This window comes from Astatotilapia calliptera, chromosome 4 (assembly GCF_964374335.1).
Source record: "Astatotilapia calliptera chromosome 4, fAstCal68.1, whole genome shotgun sequence".
Classification (NCBI taxonomy): domain Eukaryota; kingdom Metazoa; phylum Chordata; class Actinopteri; order Cichliformes; family Cichlidae; genus Astatotilapia; species Astatotilapia calliptera.
Window position 1 is genome coordinate 8,780,458 of NC_137425.1, and position 24,056 is coordinate 8,804,513.

The window sequence follows — 24,056 nt, forward strand, 5'->3', positions numbered from 1 at the left end:
GAACTCAGAGACTAGAACTTAACAGAATGAATTACACTAAAGGACCACATAGAGGGAACAGATAAGCTAATAACAGAGAATAAACACAGTGGCTCTGAATAGAACTCTAGAGAAAAATCATGAAACCAAACTTTCACAAGAAACAACAACAAGAAACCAAAAACCCCGAAGAAAGGATAGAAATCAAACACCAAGCCCTAAATTTCAAAAGCCAATAAAACACTTGGATCACAAAAGCCATTAAGTTCATGGAGACAATATTTTTGGAGCTCGTGAAATATTGGTTACAGTAAGAGACTCATATTACATTCATAGCTAGCTAGATAGCAAGATAGATTTTATCGGGCTTACTGATTCATCTCAGTTCACTTGGAGCAAAAACAAACATTAAATAAAAGTAACTTTATTTTATTTTGACAAGTGTTTTGTCTTTATTGTGAACTCGAGGTGTTGTGTTTTTGAAATTAATTTATTAACCTCACAGTTATCCAACTAGCTTTGCTAACCCATCATTGTGCAATATGCTTGAGCAAAACACTTACCTTCGGCCACAAATACTCGGTTAGGCATTAAAGCTGGGAGCTGAAGCCAGGGATAATCTGGGAACTGAGACAAGGAGCCCAGCAGTCCTGTAACAAGTGTTACTTAATGTGTTAAACAACACAGTTGCTCAAACCAGGGGTGTCAAGCATAAGGCTAGGGGGCAAGAATCGGCCGCAAAGACCTCAATCCGGCCGCTGGATGGTTTTGCAAAATGTGAAAGAGAGCATAAAGTTTTAGAATTTTGAACTGTATTTTAACAGGTTTTACAGCTTTTCGGACCCATACAAACCTCCCTTGTCGCCATTCACAATACACCAAAGTAATTCAATTACAGATTTCTGTAATTTTATACATCACTTCTTACAATCTAAGCCTAAAGAGTCATGTGGACATATACTACAGCAGCATTTCTTTATCATGTAGAAAAACTAAGACACAAAGTTGAAATTGCTCTTATTTTATGTTGTATTAAGATATCTCATTACATGTGCAGTTAAATATTTACACTGACAGAAATTGAAGTTTCATCAGTGCATCCCACATTATAAAGTGGGCTGTATGTGGCTTATGACATAAAATGAGTAAGCTGAACATCTAATCTAAAGGGGTGCGTTGAATTTATGCTGTGTAGGACAATAACTGTTATAGCCTACATTTACCTAAGTCCTAGAGTTACAGAGGTACCTTAGCGCTTTAAGCTGAAGCATCAAATCACACTTAATATTATGATTTACTTTACTGCACCCTTAAACGTATTTTTGGAGTGGTACACTGAATAATTTAACTGGACTGTGATGTAAACAAATCAGAAATAATGCATTATTAAATAGTAAACCAGTGGTTCCCAAACTTTCATGTGACCACTTAAAATCAGCAGTATCCTAGTACATCTCATTGCGCTCTAAGTTCAAATAGAGATTCAATTTCTCTCAAAAGATGTTTTTCGAAAATCTTTTCTAAGCTATATTAAATAACTACTTGAGTTTCAAGCAAAAGATTAGAGAATTTTTAAAAAAGAAAGAAAAGCGGTTGCTTGATATTCTTTCTTTCCTACCACATGAGTCATCTGAAAACCCCTTTGATCAACTATGACCCTTTGAAGACAGCCAGATCTCCACATTTTACTGACTATATTTTTGTACTTTTACCAAAATCTGATTATGATCAAGGACTTTTATAATAACAGAGTGTTTTTTTCTCTTTCATTGTTGACACCTCCACATTTGGCAGAAAGAGCCTCTTGAGCTGGATCAGCATGACTGCTCATATATGAAAACCTCAACGAGAGGAATGAAAACAAAGAAATATCATGAACACGTGTCAGAAATCTATCTGTTTATTCTAATTCAGTTTGTCTATATGAAATACTTTGTTCACGTTAAATAAGCTTCATCATGCTCTTTACCAATGTGAAAATGTTCTTGCCCTCAGTGTTAATCCGCTGCCAATCAAGTGGACCAGCTCTGTGTTTCCATGGCGATATGAAAGGCTAGAGATGACTAGTCTTTTAGAAAGGTGTAGTCGCTGGTGAACTCTGTTTTCTTTGGCGAGTGTGACTGTGTGGGAGGATGGTCAGGATTCAAAATACCAGCCTTATGTGCAGGCACACTGCTGAGCACCTTCTGTGACTTCTGCACACCAGCAAAACGCAAGGGACCCTTAACGTTACACATGCATACGTCTATGGTGGAAAAGACTACATAGAAATGCAAGTTCAAGTATTATATGTACTCGAAGCATACAACCTTTTTAACCTTAAACAGACGCGTACTTTTCCTTGCCTTTGTGATTCATTATCAGGTGTCTCTCGATTGCTCCTCATTTGTGCAGCTGATCGATGAAAAATAATGGTGCAGTCCTTCTCTCCCTTGGGATGGAGGTCATCAGTGGTCAAAGAAGTAGATCTTGTACTCGGGTGTATGGATGATTACAGTGTAAATTTACTTGATTGAACATGAAGCTCTTTAACATTTAAGAGAAAAAAAACAAAACAACGAAATGCACTGAAAGCACTGAATCTGCAGAGAAATAAACTGTGACGGATCCATTATGAGATTGTTAATATTGATGCATCTTCCCTTATTCAGCACTTTGCTGCTTTTTTTGCTTCTTTTTTTTTAAATTTATAGATGTAGCAGTTTCTAACTCCCATGCGTCAGAGGATAAAACAGAGGAGCAGCAAGATGATTAATGTGATAGGAAAGAAGGAAAAATAAAGTCCTCCTGTACAAATGTGTAAGCAGCATTATTTGGACTTATCTCTCAATTTTTTATGAAATAAGAAAGAGGTTAGCCCTGCATCAGACTGGCAGCTAGTCCAGGGTGTACCCCACCTCTCGCCCTGTGGTAGCTGAGATAGGCTCCAGCACCCCTAATAAGCATCAATAAAAGAGAATGTTGGATGGAAGAAACAGATTCTCGTCTGAATCTTGGTTTGAGAAGGTTGGAGGAACCTGTTTTTTTGGTTGGTTATTTCATTAAAAAAATGTCAGTGCCTCCCACCTGACGCCCTCAGAATAAGCTGTTTTGTTTTGTTTTTTAATTTAATTTAATTTAATTTACAGCAACTTCAGTATATTTAATGAAGGCATGAACAGATGGAGTCAGAGCAAGAAGATCCTGTTATCAAAACGGAAGTGAAAAATAGACCTTTCACATGCTTTTACTTTTTTTGACCAACCATCTGTCCCACATGGTTGTACTGCATGACTCTTGAGAGTTTACACAAACTGCACTTTTCCAAGTTTTTACCAGTCAATCAAAAAAACAAAACAAACACACAACAACAACAACAAAAATATCAATAGGTAAACTCGATATAACATTCATACCATTCCTTGTTTCTGTTACTCTACTTTAAATCAATGGGGGTTTGCTTTTGAGATTATGACATAATACATGATATTTAGCTTCAAAGTTAGTTATACTTAAACAAAATAGTACTAAGAAAACGTATGTGCGTTAAATGGTTTTTGTTGTCAGTTTAACGGAGCTTAAATCGATTTTTCATCTAGCCAAATGTCATGTGGCTATCTCCTGTACGTATGAAGTTATGATGGGTCAAAAATGCTGGAAAATATACGTAAAATTTGTGTACTTTGTGTGGAAGAAAACTGACGAATGGATGGAATGACAACAATGACAAATAATTCAATAAAGAGTTTTAGATTTTTCTCCATAATGAGACACAAAAATATAAAATAGCGTTAAAATGGAAACATGTGTGAAGTATAAAATCCTGCTTCTGTGCAGTTCTTGATTAGATACACTTTTTTACAGCAGGAGGTCAGAGAGAAGTAACAATGTTAGCACAAAGAGGCACGCTGAAAAGTGGACGTCATGCTGGGGTGAACCAAGAGTTAATGTGCTGTGAAACTACAGCGTGTGATGTCACACTTCAAGGTGAGATTTAGTGGATCCACAGTGAGTGCCTACCAAAGGTCAAGTGCAGCTCGATGTGAGTGAGAGGGGCAGAGTGTGAATCTACATATCTTGTAGAAATTACTTCAGGTCATTTCAGCTTTATTTGATAGTCAGAGTGTGGGAGAGACTCTGATAGACTATGGCAGACGAGATGATAATGATCTCAGCTCAGTCTCAGTTACAGAGAAGGACCTCAGAATATAAAAATAACCAGATCTAGTCATTGAACATCTTGCAATTCTAAGATAAAGGGCAACAGCAGTTAATACGAGTTGACAAATAGTGCCTCTATGAAGCCGTGATCACGGATCGCCCTTTATGTTCTAAATGAAAACCTGGATCACAGTCCGTGTCTGGTCTCCCGCGCTCCTTTTCCCGTGTTTCTCAGTTGCTCTCTATAAGGTGCTGTTTCCAAGGTAACAACTCTATGGAGAATTGGCCACCTGAATTTCAGATGGAGTGGAAAAGGAGGGTGAACAGTGGTCTGCTGGCTCTCCGACTGTAAGGAATACATCCTCGTCTTCACTGGTGCTGTCTGTCCTGCAGTGAACATTGGTCTTCATTATGCCATACTCAGCAAGCTGAAATTAAGCCTGTGACAGTTTGCCGTGTTTAAAAATAATTTCTGTTATTGTCAGAATATGTGATTAATGTCTGATCTGGGTAGGTGGGTCATTAGTTTCCCTCATATGCATGTAATTGACATGTGTCAATTACATGCATTAGTGTGGTTAGTTAGGTTTTAGTGTGTTTTTTTACACTCATATTTGTATTCATAAAAAATAGAAATATTTAAAAAAAAATTAAATAACAAAGGTCTAATTTCCATACCATAAAGATATTTATATCATTCCAGCAGGAGCATGAATCATACTGCCCTGAATACTTTTTCCTCCTTTGTTTTTGAAGTAACTAACAGGAGCTTTAACAGGTTAGTGATATGGTGTTGTAAGTGTGCCCTCCAGCGTTGATATCAAGGAACTGCAAGACTACGTTTCAATTTAATCTTGAAAATTGTGCACTAACCAGTTTATTAGGTACTCCTTGCTAGTCCAAGGATGGACCCCTGTTTATTTTTTAACCTTCAGAACTACCTTAATTCTTCATGGAATAGATTCAACACGTCTCCTGAAATGTTTCTAAGAGATTTTTGTCCATACTGACACGAGAGCATCTGTGATGCAAATATGCCTTTTTCACCACGCCCCAAAGATTTGGTTGGATTGAGATCTGGTGACTGTGGAGGCCATCTGCGGACACTGGCATCGTCATGGTCAAGGAGCCAGTTTGATATGATAGGACAGTGTGGTCAACAATTTTCATCATACACCGCTGTGCCACCAGTAGTCTAAACCATTGATTCAAGGCAGCATGGATCATTGCTTTCATGTTGTTTGCACCAAATTCTGACCCTACCATCTGAACATTGGTAGAGTGAGGCTACTTAGCATTTGTGTTAACGAGCAGTTGACACACCTAATTAAAATGGGACTCAAAAAGAATTACAGTTCTTGACATCACCATGAATAGAAATGATTAAGGCCATAAATATTTCAGCAACAAGCTATTATAACCCAAACTATGCCTGCGATTTTGACTAAAGTTCATATTGTGCTGACCCTCAATTATGTCAACTAGGTTATTTAATCAGTTTTTAATGCAATATTAAATGTGACATTGCAGCTTTTGAAGAATTTAATCACACCGACTTGATTTGTAAAAAAAAAAAAAAAAAAAAAAGAAGTCAAGAAGAAAGACTTACAATAGAGATCTCTTTATTATAGTGCATTTATCAGACATTACAAGATGGGTTTAAAAAAAAAAGCATAAAAGGTAATTAAGAAATACATATGCACGTACCATGTAATTTTCACAGAAACGAAAATTAAAGCTTCACATCTGAACAAGAGCAGGTGGATGACATTAAAATACATTTTCTTACAGGTTTTTTTTTTATATATATATATATACACACGCACACACACATCTGTATTTCTTGCTGTTTAGTAAATGATACATAGGATGAAGAAAGCTCAAAGGTTAGTCATTCATTTAAGCAAACTTTATTTAAAAAAAAAAAAAAAAAAAAAGGAGTCCAGTTTTAGAAAAACAAAAAGGGAACATTAATTTTCCCTTTTGAGGTCAGTAGGTATGACCTTAGAGTTGTCTTAACTCAGTAAGGAATGTGGGGGTGATTGGTTTCTTTCTAAATGTGGGATCCTTTAGAATTAGTGGGTGTAAGGGAAAAGATGATGTCACTGGTTGAACTGCTGTAACAGTGTTACTGGGACACTTCAGCTGTCTGCTGGTATGAGCAATTGGGAGCGTATTTGTGTACGGGTTCTCTGTAACAGCTGAGAGATAAACTGCCGTCTTCGCACAGTCCTGTCTTGTGCAAGCTGATGAGGTTGTGCAAATGGCCCGATGTGACGTAAATGACACCAAGAGAAGCACCTCAGCTACATGCAGAGAAAACACTGAAGCATTAAGAAAGCATTTACAGAACTGACTGATACACTTGTCGTACAAATGTACCGTCTGTCACAGTGCTGACAATGTGGTCTAGAGCATATGCGCGTCCCCTCTGGTGACCTCGTGCTGAACCAAACACAATGAACCCTTCCTGAAACCAACCAACTGGTCCCGAGAGCAACAAAATAAAAACCCACAGCAGGCCATGCGTGGATAAAGACTAACAAAAGAAAATATAATAGAAAAGAGACCCTAAACCAAGGAGCTACATACAAGAGAAAATAAATCTACCAGTAAATAAAAAGCCAGAGTGGGAGCAACTCTAAAAAAGGCCTTGTTGTTCCAATGAGTGGGGAGTGTATGAAACCCACACACATCCACCAATGACCTAGTAGCTACAACACTCTCCTCCACACATGTAAACATGCAACATTTATTGCCTTTTGTAGACCCAGTGATGATGCTTCTTCTAATCCTCTGCAAAAAAAACTTAAGACCCCATGAAAAGACAGACGCAATAACAGATAACTATCAGAAGCAAAATGATGTGACCTGAATTTTGTAAAATCTAAGGAAGTTAATGTGGAAGATTCACAGACACACCGACTCCGATTACAATCTGATTATCAACAGGATCTACACGTTTATGGAATTAAAAGATTTTTTTAATGTAACTAAAAATGTCAAAATGCATAATTTTCAAAAGAACATGAACTATTCCAGGATGTAACACATTATACTTTATTTTACCAAAAATGACACTAGTTACATAGCACAGTGCATCTTGCAAGGTTGAGAGGAGAAAAAAAACAGTTGTGAAAATGGTCTTAATTCTAATATGACAGGCTGATGTAAAAACCTAATTGTTGTTACCTTTTGGTTTTTGTGATTCTAAACATTCTTGACAGATGACCCAAAGCAATAATGTTGTGTTGTTCTCTGTTTTGTGGGAACCAGTGCCTCTGGATGTGCTGACACTGGAGGAATGAGATGTCTTGAGAGCTAACTGTGTTCAAGGCACAGCAGGGCTGCTCCGACTTAGCTCACACGTACATGCACAGTCGTTCGTCCGTTCATCCAAAAATACTCAAACACACACATACAGTACAAATGCAGGGGAGCACTAGCCAAAAGGCCCGACGCTTCAGAAAAAATAGAGAGGGAAAAAAAAGAGGAGAGCGTGAGACCAGGACCAGTGCAATCTCCCAAAACACCGCACAGAGCTGGCAGTGATTGATCATTTTGCGTTCCTTAACTGGCTTGAAAGCCAGTCCAGACCCTCGTAGAGACCGTCTCCAGTAGTAGCACATGTGGCCTGGATATACCAGTTACGGTGACGCAGGGAGTGCAGGGCCAGTTTGTCTGTAAGCTCAGCTGCATTCATGGCGTTGGGCAGGTCCTACAGGTGCAGAAATTAACCGTTAATAACAAGCGTCCCCTGGATAGGTTACCTCGAATAATTTGCCTTTGCTTTTATTTTGAAGTAAAAAAAGGAGAGTTGAAACCACGAACTGTATCATTATTGACCTTACATTTCAAAAATGTATAAGATGTTTACATCTTATATATTTTTTGCAAGTAGTTGTGAGGTAATGCAGCCAGATGTGTAGTTTTTACCTTCGAGTGATTTTAAATTAAGATGTATTCAAATAAATACAATAACCTTCACCTGATACAAGTACAACTGTAATTTCTAGTAATGAATTCTGAATATCCTGCACAGTTTCATCTGAAAGGGGGTTAAATATGGTGACTTCTTTGACTTCTCAAACACAAATTCACCTGTTTATTTGCAAACACGAGCAACACGGCATCTCTCAGCTCATCCTCAGCCAGCATTCGCATCAGCTCCTCCTTCGCCTCACCCACTCGCTCTCTGTCATTACTGTCCACTACAAAGATGAGGCCTGAAAGTAAAGTAAAAAGGGTCAGTTTTGAGGGCAACCATGAACTAATTCTTATACACCAAAATGGAAAAGATATAAGTTATCTCACCTTGTGTGTTTTGGAAGTAATGCCTCCAAAGCGGCCTGATCTTGTCCTGACCGCCGACATCCCACACTGTAAAACTGATGTTTTTGTATTCTACCGTCTCAACGTTAAAACCTAAAGTGAGAGATGGAAGGTTTAAACAAGTTTCAACCGTGTGTTGCCTTTTTTTCTTTTTTTAATGCCAAAATTTCAATGTTTTGTATCAAGCAATGAAATTCTCATTACAATGTGGGGGATGACTCACCAATGGTAGGGATTGTGGTAACAATTTCTCCCAGTTTGAGCTTGTACAAGATGGTGGTCTTTCCAGCAGCATCCAGTCCTACCATCAGGATCCTCATCTCCTTCTTTCCAAACAATTTACTAAAAAGGCTAGCAAAATTTCCCATCTTGTCTCACCTGCAGGAGGAGAAACTGTCAGTTTGCAAGGTCTCTGATAATGTGATACCAAACTAAAAGCAATTTCACAAACACAGCTGAAGTGCTGACATCAGAAGTAGGAATGTGCGAAACTAGTCAATTAACCGTTGCTGCTGTCAGTCGTGCCAGACGTTCTAGTCATTTAATCCAATTATTAAACGTTTCCACTGACGCCAAATGCTGGTAAATTGTCGCGCAACGTTATGCAACCATCTGCCACAAGATGGACCATCGTTGATCAGAAACACCATGAATCTGTTAGTCTAGGCAGAGTCTTTTTGTTAATTCTTTTTAATAATTATTGTTGGTTATTTTAAAAGTGAAAGAATAAGATTGTGGATAAACGCGGAAGAAACGTGCAACATTTGGAAACCATGATATAAAGTGCTGCACAGTTAAGTGGCTCGATTCCCTACTGAAGAATGCGATTAATGGTTTCAAATGCTTTTGTTTCGAGAGTTTTTGGCATTGTCCTATAAACGGTTCTCAAATTAATTTGATAGCCAAGTTTTTCTTGTTTTAAATTAGTCATTTATTCCAACTGATTTCCCCTTGTTAAGTGAACTTAGAAATTAGTCGCCACAAACAAACCTAATCAGAGGGTGATGTTAAGTTTCTACATTTTGAGCCCCTTTGAGGACATTCGCTACCACTGCTATGCAGACGACATCCAGATATATGTGTCTTTTAAACCTGAAGATGTTTCTAAGCTGCAGATTCTAAATGTGTGCTTAGAATCCATCTAAGGTTGGATGGCTGACAACTTCCTCCAACTTAATGAAGAAAAGACTGAAGTCCTTGTATGTGCTCCAGACAGACATGTACCTAACATAATGAATGCTCTTGGTCCTCTTTCAACATTTGTGAAATCATCTATCAGGAACCTAGGAGTAACCTTTGGTTCTGCTATTACCCTGAATGTCCACGTCAAATCTCTGGTTCGGTCATGCTTCTATCATTTAAGAAACATTTCTAAACTGAGCCCTATAGTATCTCATACTGAACTGGAGATTGTTATTCGTGCATTCATTTCATCACGATTGGACTACTGTAATTCACTGTTTACATGTCTAAACAAAAACTCCCTGAAGCGTCTGCAGATTGTCCAAAATGCTGCAGCAAGGCTTCTGACAAAAACATCTAAGTACTAGGGGTGCAACGATATTCGTATCGATATTGAATCGTTTGATACAGTGCTTTCGGTTCGGTACGCATATGTATCGAACAATACAACATTTGTAATTTATTTTATCAATTTTCCTTCTGACGATGCTGTCTGTGTTGAGCGCTCAGTGAATCTGTGTTCGACTACTCCGCCTAGGCTGCACTGTCCAGCGCAGATCCACTGAGCGCTCAACACAGTCAGAAGGAAGAGCACAGGGCAAGCTAGCGAGACAGAAGTTAAGCTCTCCTTGCAACAGGCAAATTGACCCTCATTCAGATCTGGCGTTTGGAATTATTTTGGTTTTTATGTGACGTATGACCCTGAAGGTAAGCGAGTCATGGACTAAAGTAAAACAGTATGTTGGATGTGCCATGCAATGCTCAATTACATGGGTGGGAGCTAGCGTGTTAGCGCAGTTAGCTCGTTAACGTGTTGGCCGTCTAGCCCCATGCACGGAGCGATCGGCGGTAGCTCGTTAACGGAGATTTGCCGTGTTGTGGCGTTAAGGTCATTTCAACGAGATTAACCTGAAAGCACTAGTGGGAACACAACGAATATGACTGCACATTTACGCTGACATCATCCTAGTGCAAAGACAAGTGGAAGCAGACAAAAACAACAAGCATGCATGCTACTAACTTTACCCGAGTCATTTAGACAGCTGTTAGCACATGATTCTCCTTATGCTGCTGAGAATATAGCCCAGAAGAAGCGGATAGTATAGCTTTTATTTTGGAAAGAGCCATTTCTCTGTAATAAACTCTCTTTTCCAAAGATGAGTGATTCCTCAATCAGATACAGGGCTTGCAATATCGCTAGCCCGACGTCCCGGAGCTAGCGATTTTTTCAGTCGGGCTACCAAAATTCTATCTCTTCCCTGCCCGTCGGGCTATTGTAGGAAAAATATATGTCAATGCTTTTGCATTCTTTCAGAAATGTAGCTGGGTAATTATGTCATTGGCATCGGTGAGCCACTGTCAATATGTGACATATTGAAGTCGCGTTTGAATTTGCGCTTGTTTTTTTGCTTTCACTTTGCAATCGTGCGAACTGTGTATAGAGAGCGACAGCACTGATCTGTGAGTGATGATAATTTGTGCACCAATTCCTCTGACATCGTCTTATTAATCGTTAGCTTACTATGCAAACATGACAAGTGAAATCTCCCGCAGCTTAAACATGTGAGAGGTTGATCGCGCAGAGAATCGCTGAGCTTATGTGAGTGCGTGTGTAAAAGCATTTCAGTTCTGCTGAGCCAAATAAGACAGGTCAGGGTGAAGAAGTGACAGCCAAAGAAAAGCTTACCACAAAACGGAGAAGTTATGACAAATCAGACTATAAGGCAAAAAGAAAGTGCAGCTTTATGGTTTCATGGACAAAAGAATTTCTGTGGCTGCAATATGATGAGCTAAATAACCAGGGCTGCACATAAGTGGTCCGCAGGTGCGCATTCGCTGTCAAAATAAAAAACGCGCACAAGGGTTAGGGTTAAATTTAAAAACTGTACTTTTGAGTTAAAATATATATTTATAATTTTAATAAATGACAAATTAAAAATGCATGAACATTTTTTTGTATCGAAAAAATATCGAACCGTGACACCAAAGTATCGAACCGAACCGTGAATTTTGTGTATCGCTGCACCCCTACTAAGTACTCTCATGTAACATCGTTGCTTATACAGTTGCACTGGCTCCCCGTTGAATTAAGAGTCCATTTTAAGATACTGGTTCTGACATTTAAAGCTCTTCAAGGACAAGCACCAGCCTACATCATTGAACTTTTACAGCCCTATGTCCCCAGTAGATCCCTGAGATCTTGTTTTATACCTTGTGAAGCACTGTGATCTTTTTATCTAGAAATGTGCTATATAAATAAAATTTTACTTGCTTACAAGAATCTCATGCAGGAAAGTGTCATTATTATTGTTCCCTATATTCCTTATTGTGTCAGTGTTAATGACCGTAAAAAGCACTTCTGTAACATCCTCCTGGCCCTAAAATGAAACAATATTTGCCCTTCAAGTAAACGGCTGCTGCAAAACACACCTCCCAAGTTAAACAGAGGCCATAGTGGCAGTGCTGCTTGTCCTGGGTATCCAACAAGCTTGTGGCTAAGGTAAACAAGAACCAGTACAAAGCATTACACTTAATAAGCTGGTTGTCTTAATAACAAAGGAGTAATTGGTTAACTACTTAGAAAAGACGGAAGAGATTTCATTTAGCTAATATAGTTTAGTGAAATGTCGCACAGCACATTTTTAACCTAGTTAGATGACCTGATCAGATGAACTACTGAGGTGAGGTTTCACTACATACAGATGAAGAGGGAAAACATTTTTATTTTAATCCTTTTGAAATGCCAGAAATTCTGCTTTTTCTCATAAATTGTGGTCTCATCTTCAAAGTCTGAGGCACAGGTGTAAGCACATAGATTTGATACTGTTTGAAAAATAATATGTCATCGAAACATTAACCTGTAAACTTACTCTTTACCCAAACCATACAGGAAACCATACACCCTTACTAGATATTGTTTTCATAAAGTAAATTTGCAGCTTAAATAATTTTTTACCAAAAATTTCTTTTATTCCTCATAAACCCTGCTTCTTGATTTAGGGCTTTTACAAAACGTTTCATGACGACTATGAGACAGAACAAACCAACTTGTGCTGCTCAGCAGTTTATTTGGTGTAAACTTGGATGAGATCCATTTTTATACCTTTTTTTAAATACCATTTTTATACCTTTAATAGGGATAAATGATATATACTGGATAAGGGTATGTATAGGATTAATCACCTAAAAAATTAAAGGTCACTTTAATAGCTGGGAGAAGAAATACAAGAGTTGCAAGAAGCCAAAATGTTCTTAACCAGCAGGGTGGAAAGTTGTACGGATCACACCTGTTCTAATCAGTGCAGTTTAGTGTTAAATTCTAGTATTTCTAGTCAGTAAAATTAAGTTTTTCCCTTGAAAAAAATAAAATACAATTTTTTAAAAAAGGGAGGCTTAAGTTGTTTTCACACAAACTACTGAAAAAGTCAGATCACGGTGAGACACTCCCCAAAGTTGTTATTTCTCACATGTAGCATAAAGCTGGAGCTTGTGAGCATCTGCTGTGTTCTCACTTTGGAAATGACACAGCCAAGAGCACTGTGTAGCGTCCAGCAGGCAGAACACAGGACGACCACTCAGTAGCTTTGAAAACACCAGGCTTAGGGCTGTGCACTCTATTTACATTTTTATGTGCTATAAAAAAAAAAGAAAAGGGAGAGATAAAAAAAGAAAAAAAAAGATCTCATGTACCATGTGTTTACATTCCTAAGTATGCACAACAACAAGCCCAGACATATCTGAAAGCGAGAGACATGTGTCACTCACGGGTTATTGGCTAAAAAGGTGAACACTTACACCTTCTACAGCACCACTACTGCAGCACTGGCTTGACAGACTCTGTATGACAGGAAACAAACAGTGGATGAAACCTGCCAATAAGGTTACATGGTGGAAAAGCAGCGCTTTAACCAACTTGCTAAAAAGCTGTACCATACATATACAAATACATACAACATACAAATAAAAATAATGTTCAAATTCAACTGAAGAGTTACTTTAAAGTTAAGTTCCTTTTGTTACTGTGGAACTAAAGTGCTAAGCAATTATATTCCATTGAAAACACTACCATAGGTTTACTTCTGTTATTATATTTGACTCATGTTGTGTCACTAGATGTAATAAATTGCCATTACAGTTTTTCTTTAGAAAAGAAAGACAGTAAATGCCCATCATTGTCTTTACACTACTGCAAGCTGTAATCACAGCATACATGTGAGCATACAGCGCAAGTAAAACTTGAGTTATAATGTGGCCAGTGGCAACAGCTGGATTAATATGAGCACTTCCGTTTGGTCAAATGTACGTCGTTTGTTGACTGTAAGCGTGAACAGTATTTTGTAGTCATTTCACAGCTACAACATGTACTTGAGACCAGCAGCTCCTGCTGATCATCTGGCAAGAATGTGGTAAACCCAAGACGCGAATTTAACAGTGCCAAAAAAACTTCCTCAAAACGCCCACTGAATGCACACGATAAACACCGACTTTTTGCATGCCTGAGGCTTGATAAAAATAGCGGTAGTCTAAAAACAAGAAAACCCCCCAAAACAAAACACCAGAATCGAGTGTTACAAGCTCACCGCGACATTAATGCATCGGCCTCCAGCGTGAGGAAAAGAAAAGGACCGATTTAACAGAGAGATTTGGAATATGTGGATTTACTGCCAACTAAATTTACTGTTATCTTTTCAGCATTGAGCTCTGGGATGCATCCCACTCTCAGTTTCACAAACAGAAAGCATTAATTATGTTTAGAAAACCGATATTTAGGGACACTATAAAAAGTGATCGATTTCATCAACAAATTAAAGTGCTTTTTGAGATGAGCACTAAAATTTTAAATTTCAAAATATTAATATGCATGTTTGGGGAGAAAAATAATAATAAAAAAGGAAAGATAATAGGATCTCCTAAGCTATTATGAACTGAGAAAAACAAATATTAGAGGTAGAATAACATACTGGAATCAGCAAGCAGCCTTTCAGGAAACAAGACAGCTTTACGGTATCACATCAGAGGTCAATATTTGTCTTTTCTCTGTTATGTAACATTACAGTGTTAGCTAATCATTCAAAGACTGAAGGTTTTTTGAAGAGCTGAAAGACTGAAAAAAATATTGAAGATTAGTTAATTTAAAAATACTGTGGGAAAAAATATTAATTATTATCCTACAGTAAGTAATTATTGCTGAAAGAAAAATTAGCAATGGAACAGAATCTTATAAAAATAGATGAAAGTAACATTTTTTCCAGCTCTATATTAGGCCAGTTAATGCACACTCGAGTCTTGTAATGTTAATGAAATGAATAATTATGGACCTAAGGGAGTTCAGTATCAATTGATGCCTACTGTCAAAACCGTTTTCATACATCAACTCTAGACTTTGTGTTGAGACGCTGACTCATACCTGGTCACTTTTGGTAGTTTAAAGGTAGGTGTGGTTCTTGGGTTGAGCACATGATGCACATACACACCCCTGCAAGCAGCATTAACGTTAAAAGGCTGGTGACTTGTGCTTAATTTTATAACCGCAAAAAATGTCTGTGTTTACATGTAAACTCTGGGATAAAGTTACAAAGTGCAGAAGTGCACTTCACTTGGATTCTGCAAGAAAGTTTGATCCTCCCTCACAGAGGAGCACTGTCTATATGTGCTTTACTGGTTGCTTAGAAGGCAAGGTTTTCCATTTTTTAAAGCAGTGCATTACTTAAATACACCTTTTCAATCAATTAGTCATAAATAGCAGGAAATTTGACAAATTTCTGTTAAGTGATCGAAGACAGACTCATCACCATTACTACAAGTGGACTAACCATGCTCTTGAGCTTACTCAAACCCACACAGGGTCATTATGAGCCAGGAAAAGACAGCTAACGGGGTATTAAAAGTCACCAAGTCTAGTGACAAAGTTGCTTAGTTTGCAGCAAATTAGGCGAATTAAGGAGGGATGGTCACTGCTGGGTGGGAGAGTGACGTCACCACTTTAAAAAAAAAGAGGAAAAAAAGATGAGTTTGAAAATTTCACAACTCACTCTATCCAAAATGGTCCAGTTACTGTGCTGTGACCTTTCCAAGAACCTCATGGGAAGCAGCAGTGCATTCAGCTTCCTATAAATCCTCAAACATCATGCTTTTGGTCCGAGGAATGAGGAAGTGATGTTCAGTAGGTGTAAAGCAGTTCTTTGAGTAAACAGGACTGACAGGATCACAGAGGTGAAGCGCCACCCATCCTTCCATTCAATGAAAGAGGTGCGACTGTTTCTGCGAAGTTTTTTGGGGTTTTTTGGGAACCTTTGGGTGACAAAAACTCTTAAAAGTGTCTTTAAACCACTGACTATTATTACTTAACTCTGTGTTTCAAACCTGTCCCTCAGTTTGGTCAGCCGCTCAACCCCCGTAAGACGAAACGTTTTGATTAACAAAAAATAAATAAACACAAATTTCAGTTTCAGTGCTCTGGTGCAATTTAAATGGCGCTGGTGGCAACTTTAAGCCACCAAGCAGTAGAAAAGAAATTATTTTAATCTCCTTTAAGGTTTTATGGGTGAGTTGGAGCTGTGTGACGTTAACGCTAAGTGACAGCTCATTGACGCTAGCTTGCTAACTGTGCTATGGTCGAGAACCAGCGGAATAACGCGTAATATTAGCCATTTAGATCACAGTGAGCTCAAAAACGCCACCGCCTAATACAGTTATTGATTACTGTTTAATAAGGGTGTGTATCCAGCGGTCAAAAACTTCTTAAGTCAACACAATGGTGCTAAAGTTAAACTGCTAAGGAAACAGCTTATGAACTTTAAAGTATCCTGCTCAAAGCGTCTACAACTTCAAACCAACCGAGCTGCAGGACTTAAACATCAGCGGCCTTCTTCTGTGTTCAAATGAAATACATATTCATAAGGCTTAACTATATAGTATTTTTCAATGAAAAGAAAAATGTTACCTTCACTGGCGCTTCTCGATGCTTCTACACCACCGATCCGGTTCAACAACAAAATGGCGTTTTCCGGCGACGTCGTGTTCTTCTTCGTCACCATTTTCTTCTTCGTGTGATTTGAAGCGGCTGAAAACATTAAAATCGAGGGTTTGCTTCACCAAATGGTGAGAAGGTGACATTACAAGCTTAGTGCAGGACTGCAAAAGTCTTCAGTATCTTAAAAAAACATAGTCTTCAGCAATAATCCTCCAGGCTTTCCGAGGTCTTTAAACTTTTTTTTCCTTTGGACATTTGGCTGCCTTTCCACTCATTTTAAATAAATTTTAAATAATAAGTTATTTTGTGTAGCAAGGTTATATTAATAACCTAGCAAATAAATAATTTTGAACTATGTCTATAGGCACTTTGTTACTAGCAATCTGTTGCAAAAGCACATCTGTTACCACAATTCTAGGTGAATCTATAAAAAGTAACAAAGAAAACACATAAACAATCACTAACAAGGTGATTCCCAAAAGATTATTATCCAGAAATCTGACATAACCTGGGTTGATGTCCTTGAACGAATTTGATGAAACTAGACAAGTTGAGGACAGAAGAAGTAGTGGCTGGCTTGAAAAAAAAAACCCTATAAAGAAAAAACTATCTACGGCAGATGAAGAGTTTCTGAAAGTCATGTCCTTCAGAAAAAGAAAAAATCCTCCCAAAGACTGACACAGGACCTGAGAGATGGGATTGAGATGATCCTATAATTGATCCATCTAATTCAGGAAACAAAGACTCAGGTATGGCAAATCAGGCAACAGCTGGACTCAAGATTTATTGATTTATTTGAAGAGAAAAAAAAAATCAAATTAAACATTTTTGGTTCAAATCATAATTAGTACAGAGGAGTTCAGGAGAGGAGCATGTACAAAACATAGTGGAGACTCCACAATGATTTGGAGCTTCATTTTAGCCAGTGGCATTGGGAATCTTGTCAATATTGATTGAACTATACATTCAGTATCTTCTAAACTTCTAAACCAATACTATGGGGAGTGTTGGCAACAGCTTCCCTTTTCAGCATGATGATTTCAGGCTGCATTGAAGAATAAAGGCAACCATCCCAAATATTGACTTTTCAGCTGGTCAGTATTGTGCAAATTCAGTTTTTCCCGTATAGACTGTATTCCTGTGTTTGCAGACATCACCTATTTTTCTCGCAAAATATAAAAAAATTAGGGATTACTCAAGACTTTTGCTGTTGGCCTCTGGATGGATATATCCAATCATATAATTACTAAAAAATTGATAAAGTAATATTATTGAGTATTAAGCTATAATTTACAACATAATTTGACAGACTTTTCCATTAAAGGATGGGACTGCCTTAACAAAAAAAAACCCTCCATGCCTCCTTCTTTAGCTTAAACGTGAATCAAATGTAGATACACAACCAAACCATTAGTATTATTGTCTCTACGTTCATTTGTATTCCCAGATTTATTCTTTATTTCAAAAATCCTCTAGATGGGGCTCCATCCATGCCTGTTTTTTCTTTTTCTTTTTTTTTCCTTCGACTGTTTGGGACCAGATGGAATAGGTTTGATTGGAATAACAGACTTCAGTGTCTGATTCTGTCCTTTAATTTCAGAACTATTTTCAGACACGGATCCTTTGCTTTCTAGCCATGCGGGGTTTTTTTTAAATCCTTTTTTTTTTCTTTCAGTGTGTTTGCAGGATCACTGAATTTATACTCTTTAATAATACAATATAAGAACTTATATGTTAAGCAAAGAAAAAATCTTTTTGCTTTCTGAGCCCCTTTGATCAGACAGATGCTTGCTGTTAGATAACCATCATCATGCATATAGACCCTATGTCTGAACAGTTCTACTGTTTATTCATTGCTTCAGGTAACTGACAGTCCTACTCAAACTTTAGATTCAATCACGACTTTAATTAAGTTTTAATTGTATCATTATTATTATTATTATTATTATTATTATTATTATTATTATTATTATTATTATTATGAGCTGATCTTGCATCTTCTGGGTGGCGTTACAGTGGGAGGGAACATACAGTAGCAATGTTGAGAGAATCCAATGACAGTGCGGCAGGATGATGTACCCTCCCCTAAGAGTCCTGCCTCCCAGCGGACCAGGGCGCCTGGCGCAGCGGATTGAGGGTCTGAGTGCATGAGGGGCCCCTTAAAGAGAAGCGCCGAGCAAACGGCACGGACTTTCTCTATTGAAGAATCAGCGAGATGAGGAACAGCGCCAACCCGGCATCATGCGCTCCAGGCTCCCGAGGACCGCCTGCCTATTGCGAATCATTGCACTCTGCATCCTTCTGTCGCACACTGCAGCTTATTTTGGGTCAGGCAATGAACTTTTACTTGTACATTTCATCTCGGTTGTTTGGCTTTTCTGTTTAAATCATTAGAAGTGACCACAGCCACAACCTTTACAAGCTTTAGCTGAATTACGCACGCGTAATTATATTTTTATAGGGCTGTTCGAAGTCCATGTACACGCTAATATGTTCCACTGAAACAAAAAAAAAAATCCATATTCGCAATTTCAAATGTATTTTAAGGTAAATGAACATAAAAGTTTTATTCCTGGATTTTCTTCGAGGGAGAAAATACCGTTGTGGGAACACATTTGTAATAACAACATATGCTGGAGTGGTGACAGAATAGTTTCATTACTGTGGACGCAGTGTTGGTGTATTTTGTCACACACATACAATTTCTAATGTGATTTTTCCCCCTCTTCTATAATCCTAGACTGACAGGTCGGGAACCTCTGGTGTTTTTACCAGCTCCGTTTTCCAATGAAGCTCCATCAGGAAAGGCCCACCTGAAGCAGTGCGAACAAATGACTCTGACGAGGAGACAGAAGAGACTCTGTCGCAGGGAGCCGGGCTTAGCCGAGACGCTTCGGGAGTCGGTGCGCCTCAGCCTCCTTGAGTGTCGGTATCAGTTCAGAAACGAACGCTGGAACTGCAGCATGGATGGTCGGGGAAGTCTTCTGAAAAGAGGTGAGCCACTTTAACACTTTCCTCAATTTTGGGTTCTTGCTCAAGGTCACTGAGAAAGTCGGAAATTCTCTTTTATCTAACTACAAATTATATATGTCTTCGTCTTTATTTACCTGCAGTGCATGGCTGAGCAGTAAGAACAGGATGTTTTATAGATAAGCACACCTGTAGTGCTGCAGGCATGTTTTTGTCGACATAAGCTCATCAATCAAAAAGTGAAAATGAGAAAAATGAACCAGTAAAAAAATTTATGCGTAAACGTTTTACCACCAGTTTAACAGCTGTAAAAGTTTGTAAACAATAAGGTTTCTTGTTCAAATTTAACGAAATAATTAAACTGATATTTTCTATTTTATTTCAAACAATACAACATTTTACAAGCCCCTTTCTCACACAGGGAAGCAACTTTTTCAATAAGATGTATTACATGCTGTACAAGATAGAAACTGAATATACACCCGTTTATAAGGTTTTACAGGTTCTTTGTTTTGTTCCTAATAGTCGTTTGTTGCATTTCTAAATAAACAATTGAGACATGAGCTTCAACTATTTGCAGCAAAGTGCTGAAAATGATTCCTGTATATAAAAAAAAGCTTGGTAAGTTATTTTGCTTGAGAAAACCAGTGACAAAATTAATTTTCTTCATCTCATTTAAAGTTAAAAATGTTCCTAAGTCATTCTGTATACCAAAGAATGTGTCAAGATAACACTCGGTAACTCCTCTGAACCCCTTGACTTGATACAACCTTTTAAAGTTTTTGAGAAGCTGCTTACTTGAATACTTTATAATTTACATGGCTTGATACACCTATTGATTAGCTACCGTTGGATCACCATATTGCATATAGCTCAAAATCCCTCCTGTGCACATAAACTCCTTTAGGATCTTCTAAGCTTTATGCATATGGATATCAGCGTGTGGGAGAACATGAACAGGTCAGCACAGAGGTAATGAGGGAGTAGAAAGCCAAGAAATGTGGTGCGGTGCAGAGTGCTCAAGCCCTGTGGTTATTTTTATCTCGGGAAAGTGGCCATTCCCAGAGGAAAAGGGTGGCGTGATTACCCACTTTCATCTGGGAAAATCCTTCCTAGTCAAAATAATAATTAATTGGATCAAAATATACCATGGTGATGGCTCTGGGTGAAGCAAATAACAGTGCAAAACCAAAAGGAAATGTCAGGAGAGGAATTGCGACGTAAGAAAACTTGCAGAATTGCTGATGTTGTTGTAAACCCTGACAACGCATCGAGTCCTCTGTAAACATTCTGGCTTAAAAGGTTAATCGGTGACGCAAAAAGCATTTTGTCGTAAATTTTGTTCTTTCAGAGCAAATGTTTCAGAGCACCAATAGCTTTTGCATCCAAAGCCTTGAAAAAATGTAGCTTTAAATATTTTTTCTTTTCTTCCACCTCCCCTGATCCCTCTGCCACAGCTTTCAAGGAGACTGCATTCCTGCTGGCTGTGTCCTCTGCAGCACTGACCCATGCACTTGCCAAAGCATGCAGCTCAGGTCGAATGGAGAGGTGCACTTGTGACGATTCCCCCGGGATCCAGCATCGGGAAGCGTGGCAGTGGGGGGTCTGTGGTGACAACCTGAAATACAGCACCAAGTTTCTCAAAAAGTTCCTCGGCCAAAAGAGGGTCAGCAAGGACCTGAGGGCTCTGGTGGATGCCCACAACATCAACGTTGGAATTCGGGTGAGTGTAGAAATATTACATCAATTATTCTGCAGCAAAACAGCTTACTCCTTGAAGCCTGAGGCGACAAAACGTACGCCTTAGCAACACTCAGTTCGATTAATTGTTCTGCGATTTTACCTGACAATTACACCTCTGACGCAGTCCCGAGTATCAAATGTTATTGAACTGTAATCCTCGCCTCTATATTTTTCATGGTGCCAGCCAGATAAATGCTCTCTGATTTGGTGCTGTCATCGGCCCGAGCGGATAATACAGAGGCAGAGGGTGAGGCAGTTGTAGTGAGGAGACAAGATGGCTGTGGGATGGTTGGAGCCAGGTGTTTTCAGGCATGATAAAGCTTGCTGTGCGGGCCAGCAGAAAATTAAAGGTCTCATTTCAGAGAGAACGATTATAACCGTGGCCTCTTTTTAATATACGAGCAAGCATTTTTTTCCACTTACTGGATCACTGTGCTCTTCATAAATCCACCTAATGTTCATAACCACCACTGTGTAGCTGTGAAATAGCAGGCCCCAGGGTCCTACTCCTGTAGCTCACACCTAGACAAAGCTGATGTGGAGAAAAAGGAAAAACACAACTATCTTATCTAATCTTTACTGAGTTAAATGTTTTCCTCAGTTGACACCAGTGTGGCCAGAAGAGACCAGGAGCCATGTTAACAAAAACTTAAAGTGGTCGGCATCCCTCATCTCACATTAATGGTGTTCTGAAGCCCCCGAGGGGTTCATGCCTGCAAAAGGAGGAACTGAGCAGAAGTACCTAGAAGTACCCTCTGGGTCTCTCTGTATGACCTGTCTCTGGCCTCTGCAAAGACAGCAGCTCTCAGGCTGAGTGATTGCTCTCATCACTGACCATCAAGCTCAGTGAACTATTAACCTAAATGAGGGGCACCACTACCAAATGCTGCATTATGTTTTTGGCACTTCTTGCGCAGAAATTCTTATTGATGTTTTCCATGAGCAGGCATGTACTAAAAACAGGGTGGAGAGATTCCACTCGCCCCTGTTTGTCACCTCTGCCTCAGGCTTTAGGAAAGAGGCAGGAGAGAAGCCGACAGAGCTAGTTTCAACACACCGAGGAAAAAAAAATAGCAAGAGCTGTCCAAGTGAGAAATGCGGGGTGAAATATGACATGCTGAACAGCATCTTTCAATCCATTATGTCAAATTTTTGACTGAGGTGAGCTAAAGGCACATATTGGCGGACCACCACTCCTAACCCCCTATGCACCCTGCAGGAAATTGTCTCACTCTTGCCAGATAGACCTCCCAGATAAGAGGCCAGGTAATGAATCAAAGTGAAGGAACTGACATTTCTTCCCTTTTTCCCTCCAATTCCTACCCCCCTCAACCTCCCATCTTATCCCAGGCAGTGAAGAGCGGACTGAAAACAACCTGCAAGTGCCATGGTGTCTCCGGCTCTTGTGCTGTACGGACTTGCTGGAAGCAGCTGTCTCCTTTTCACGACACTGGACGCCTGTTGAAGTATCGATACGACACTGCTGTGCGAGTGCTGAGCGTCACCAACGCAGCCACCGGGGAGACCGAACTCGCAAGCCCCCGTCGCCAAGGTCAGAGCCTCCGGACTACCGACCTGGTCTACCTGGAAGACTCCCCCAGCTTCTGCAGGCCCTCTCGCTACTCCCCTGGTACAGGTGGCCGTTCGTGCGCCAAAGACACAAGCTGTCAGAGTCTGTGCTGCGGACGTGGTTATAACACAGCCATGCGCCTCACCAGCCTGTCTTGCCACTGCCAGGTACGCTGGTGCTGCCACGTGGAGTGTCAGACATGTGTGAGAGAGGAGGAGGTATATACCTGCAAAAATGCATAGCTGCATGATGAGATAAAGACATTTGCAAAGACCTGAATAAAGAATGATCCTTTGAGTCAATGGAAAATGTGATTTAAAAAAAAAAATGAATCACTGATCATGGACAGGACTGAACTGTAATCTCCTATAGACACTTAACACTAAGGGATTGTGAACTGCATGGAATATACAAATGTAATAATATTATACTGCTGGTTATAGTCACTAAATTGATATGCAACAGCTTACTGTAGGTGAGGATGTTTTCAAACTACCCTGCTTTTCTCTCGCTGAATGCACTGAAATCTCACTCTCCTGAGGATGAGGAGGGAAAATGCTCTTACAGCAGGTACTGGACCGGACTGGAAGACATCGGATGCTGAATCCTGTCTGCAAGGAAGCTCTAAAAGGGATTTTGTTGTGTTGTAATTGTCTCCCTCCATTTCACTATTTATTGTGCCAGTTTTGTTGTACTGCTGCTTTATATTTTAATTCTTGGAATCAATTGTTATCAATGAGGCTAAAATAGCCTTTAAAGGAACCTACCTGTCTGACTTTCTGTCTGCTGTGGTGAACTTTTAGCTAAAGTTCAGTCCTGACTAAAAAGCACTTAAGTTGCTCTTGCATCATGAGATCCTATGTGCATTATGAATTGTTTGTCTTTAGGCCTAAATATATGATTAGAAAGAATCACTGGAAGCTTTGAGCAGTGATTAATGCCACACAACCTACATTGTAACTGATGCATGAGAAGCTTATTGTGCAAGCAGAGAAGCTGGCTTTCAGTTGCTCTTATGGAAATGTCTATGGAAATCTTTACATGTGGACTAATGTGGGCTCAGTAGAACAAAGGGAAATACCTGGGGCAATAGTGAGGGAAACACCAAACACTGTGGTTAAAGATCACTTTTTTTCTTAATTTATCAGCATACCAGCCTGGCTCTTC

At 39.1% G+C, this 24,056-nt stretch overlaps 2 protein-coding genes across 3 annotated transcripts; one reads left to right on the top strand and one right to left on the bottom strand.

The window, feature by feature from the left end:
- Positions 1–7,158: 7,158 nt before the first annotated feature.
- arf2a (ARF GTPase 2a) lies at positions 7,159–16,705 on the bottom strand. 2 transcript variants are annotated; one of them, XM_026164431.2, is made up of 5 exons: positions 16,577–16,705; positions 8,675–8,829; positions 8,434–8,544; positions 8,221–8,345; positions 7,159–7,837 (listed from the first exon to the last, which is right to left on the bottom strand). In XM_026164431.2, exons 2-5 carry the CDS (start codon positions 8,817–8,819, stop codon positions 7,676–7,678), a joined length of 543 nt encoding a protein of 180 aa, XP_026020216.1. In that variant the 5' UTR covers positions 8,820–8,829; positions 16,577–16,705; the 3' UTR covers positions 7,159–7,675. The 2 variants fall into 2 exon arrangements, with proteins under 2 accessions (XP_026020216.1, XP_080156314.1); XM_080300188.1 differs by lacking the exon at positions 16,577–16,705 and adding an exon at positions 13,429–13,465.
- A 2,018-nt stretch (positions 16,706–18,723) lies between these two features.
- On the top strand, positions 18,724–23,803 carry wnt9b (wingless-type MMTV integration site family, member 9B). The gene is made up of 4 exons (XM_026164430.2): positions 18,724–18,933; positions 19,347–19,600; positions 21,034–21,299; positions 22,670–23,803. The coding sequence occupies exons 1-4, from the start codon at positions 18,848–18,850 to the stop codon at positions 23,129–23,131; spliced, it is 1,068 nt and encodes a 355-aa protein (XP_026020215.1). The 5' UTR covers positions 18,724–18,847; the 3' UTR covers positions 23,132–23,803.
- The last annotated feature ends 253 nt before the right edge of the window (positions 23,804–24,056 follow it).

Coding starts and splice junctions, on each gene's coding strand:
- arf2a (XM_026164431.2), bottom strand. CDS start 8,819: ATGGGAAATTTTGCTAGCCTTTTTAGTAAATTGTTTGGAAAGAAGGAG. Junction 8,545..8,674: donor TACCACAATCCCTACCATTG/GTGAGTCATCCC, acceptor CTCTCACTTTAG/GTTTTAACGTTGAGACGGTA. Junction 7,838..8,220: donor TCGTGTTTGCAAATAAACAG/GTGAATTTGTGT, acceptor CTGCACCTGTAG/GACCTGCCCAACGCCATGAA.
- wnt9b (XM_026164430.2), top strand. CDS start 18,848: ATGCGCTCCAGGCTCCCGAGGACCGCCTGCCTATTGCGAATCATTGCA. Junction 18,934..19,346: donor CACACTGCAGCTTATTTTGG/GTCAGGCAATGA, acceptor CTATAATCCTAG/ACTGACAGGTCGGGAACCTC. Junction 21,300..22,669: donor ACATCAACGTTGGAATTCGG/GTGAGTGTAGAA, acceptor ATCTTATCCCAG/GCAGTGAAGAGCGGACTGAA.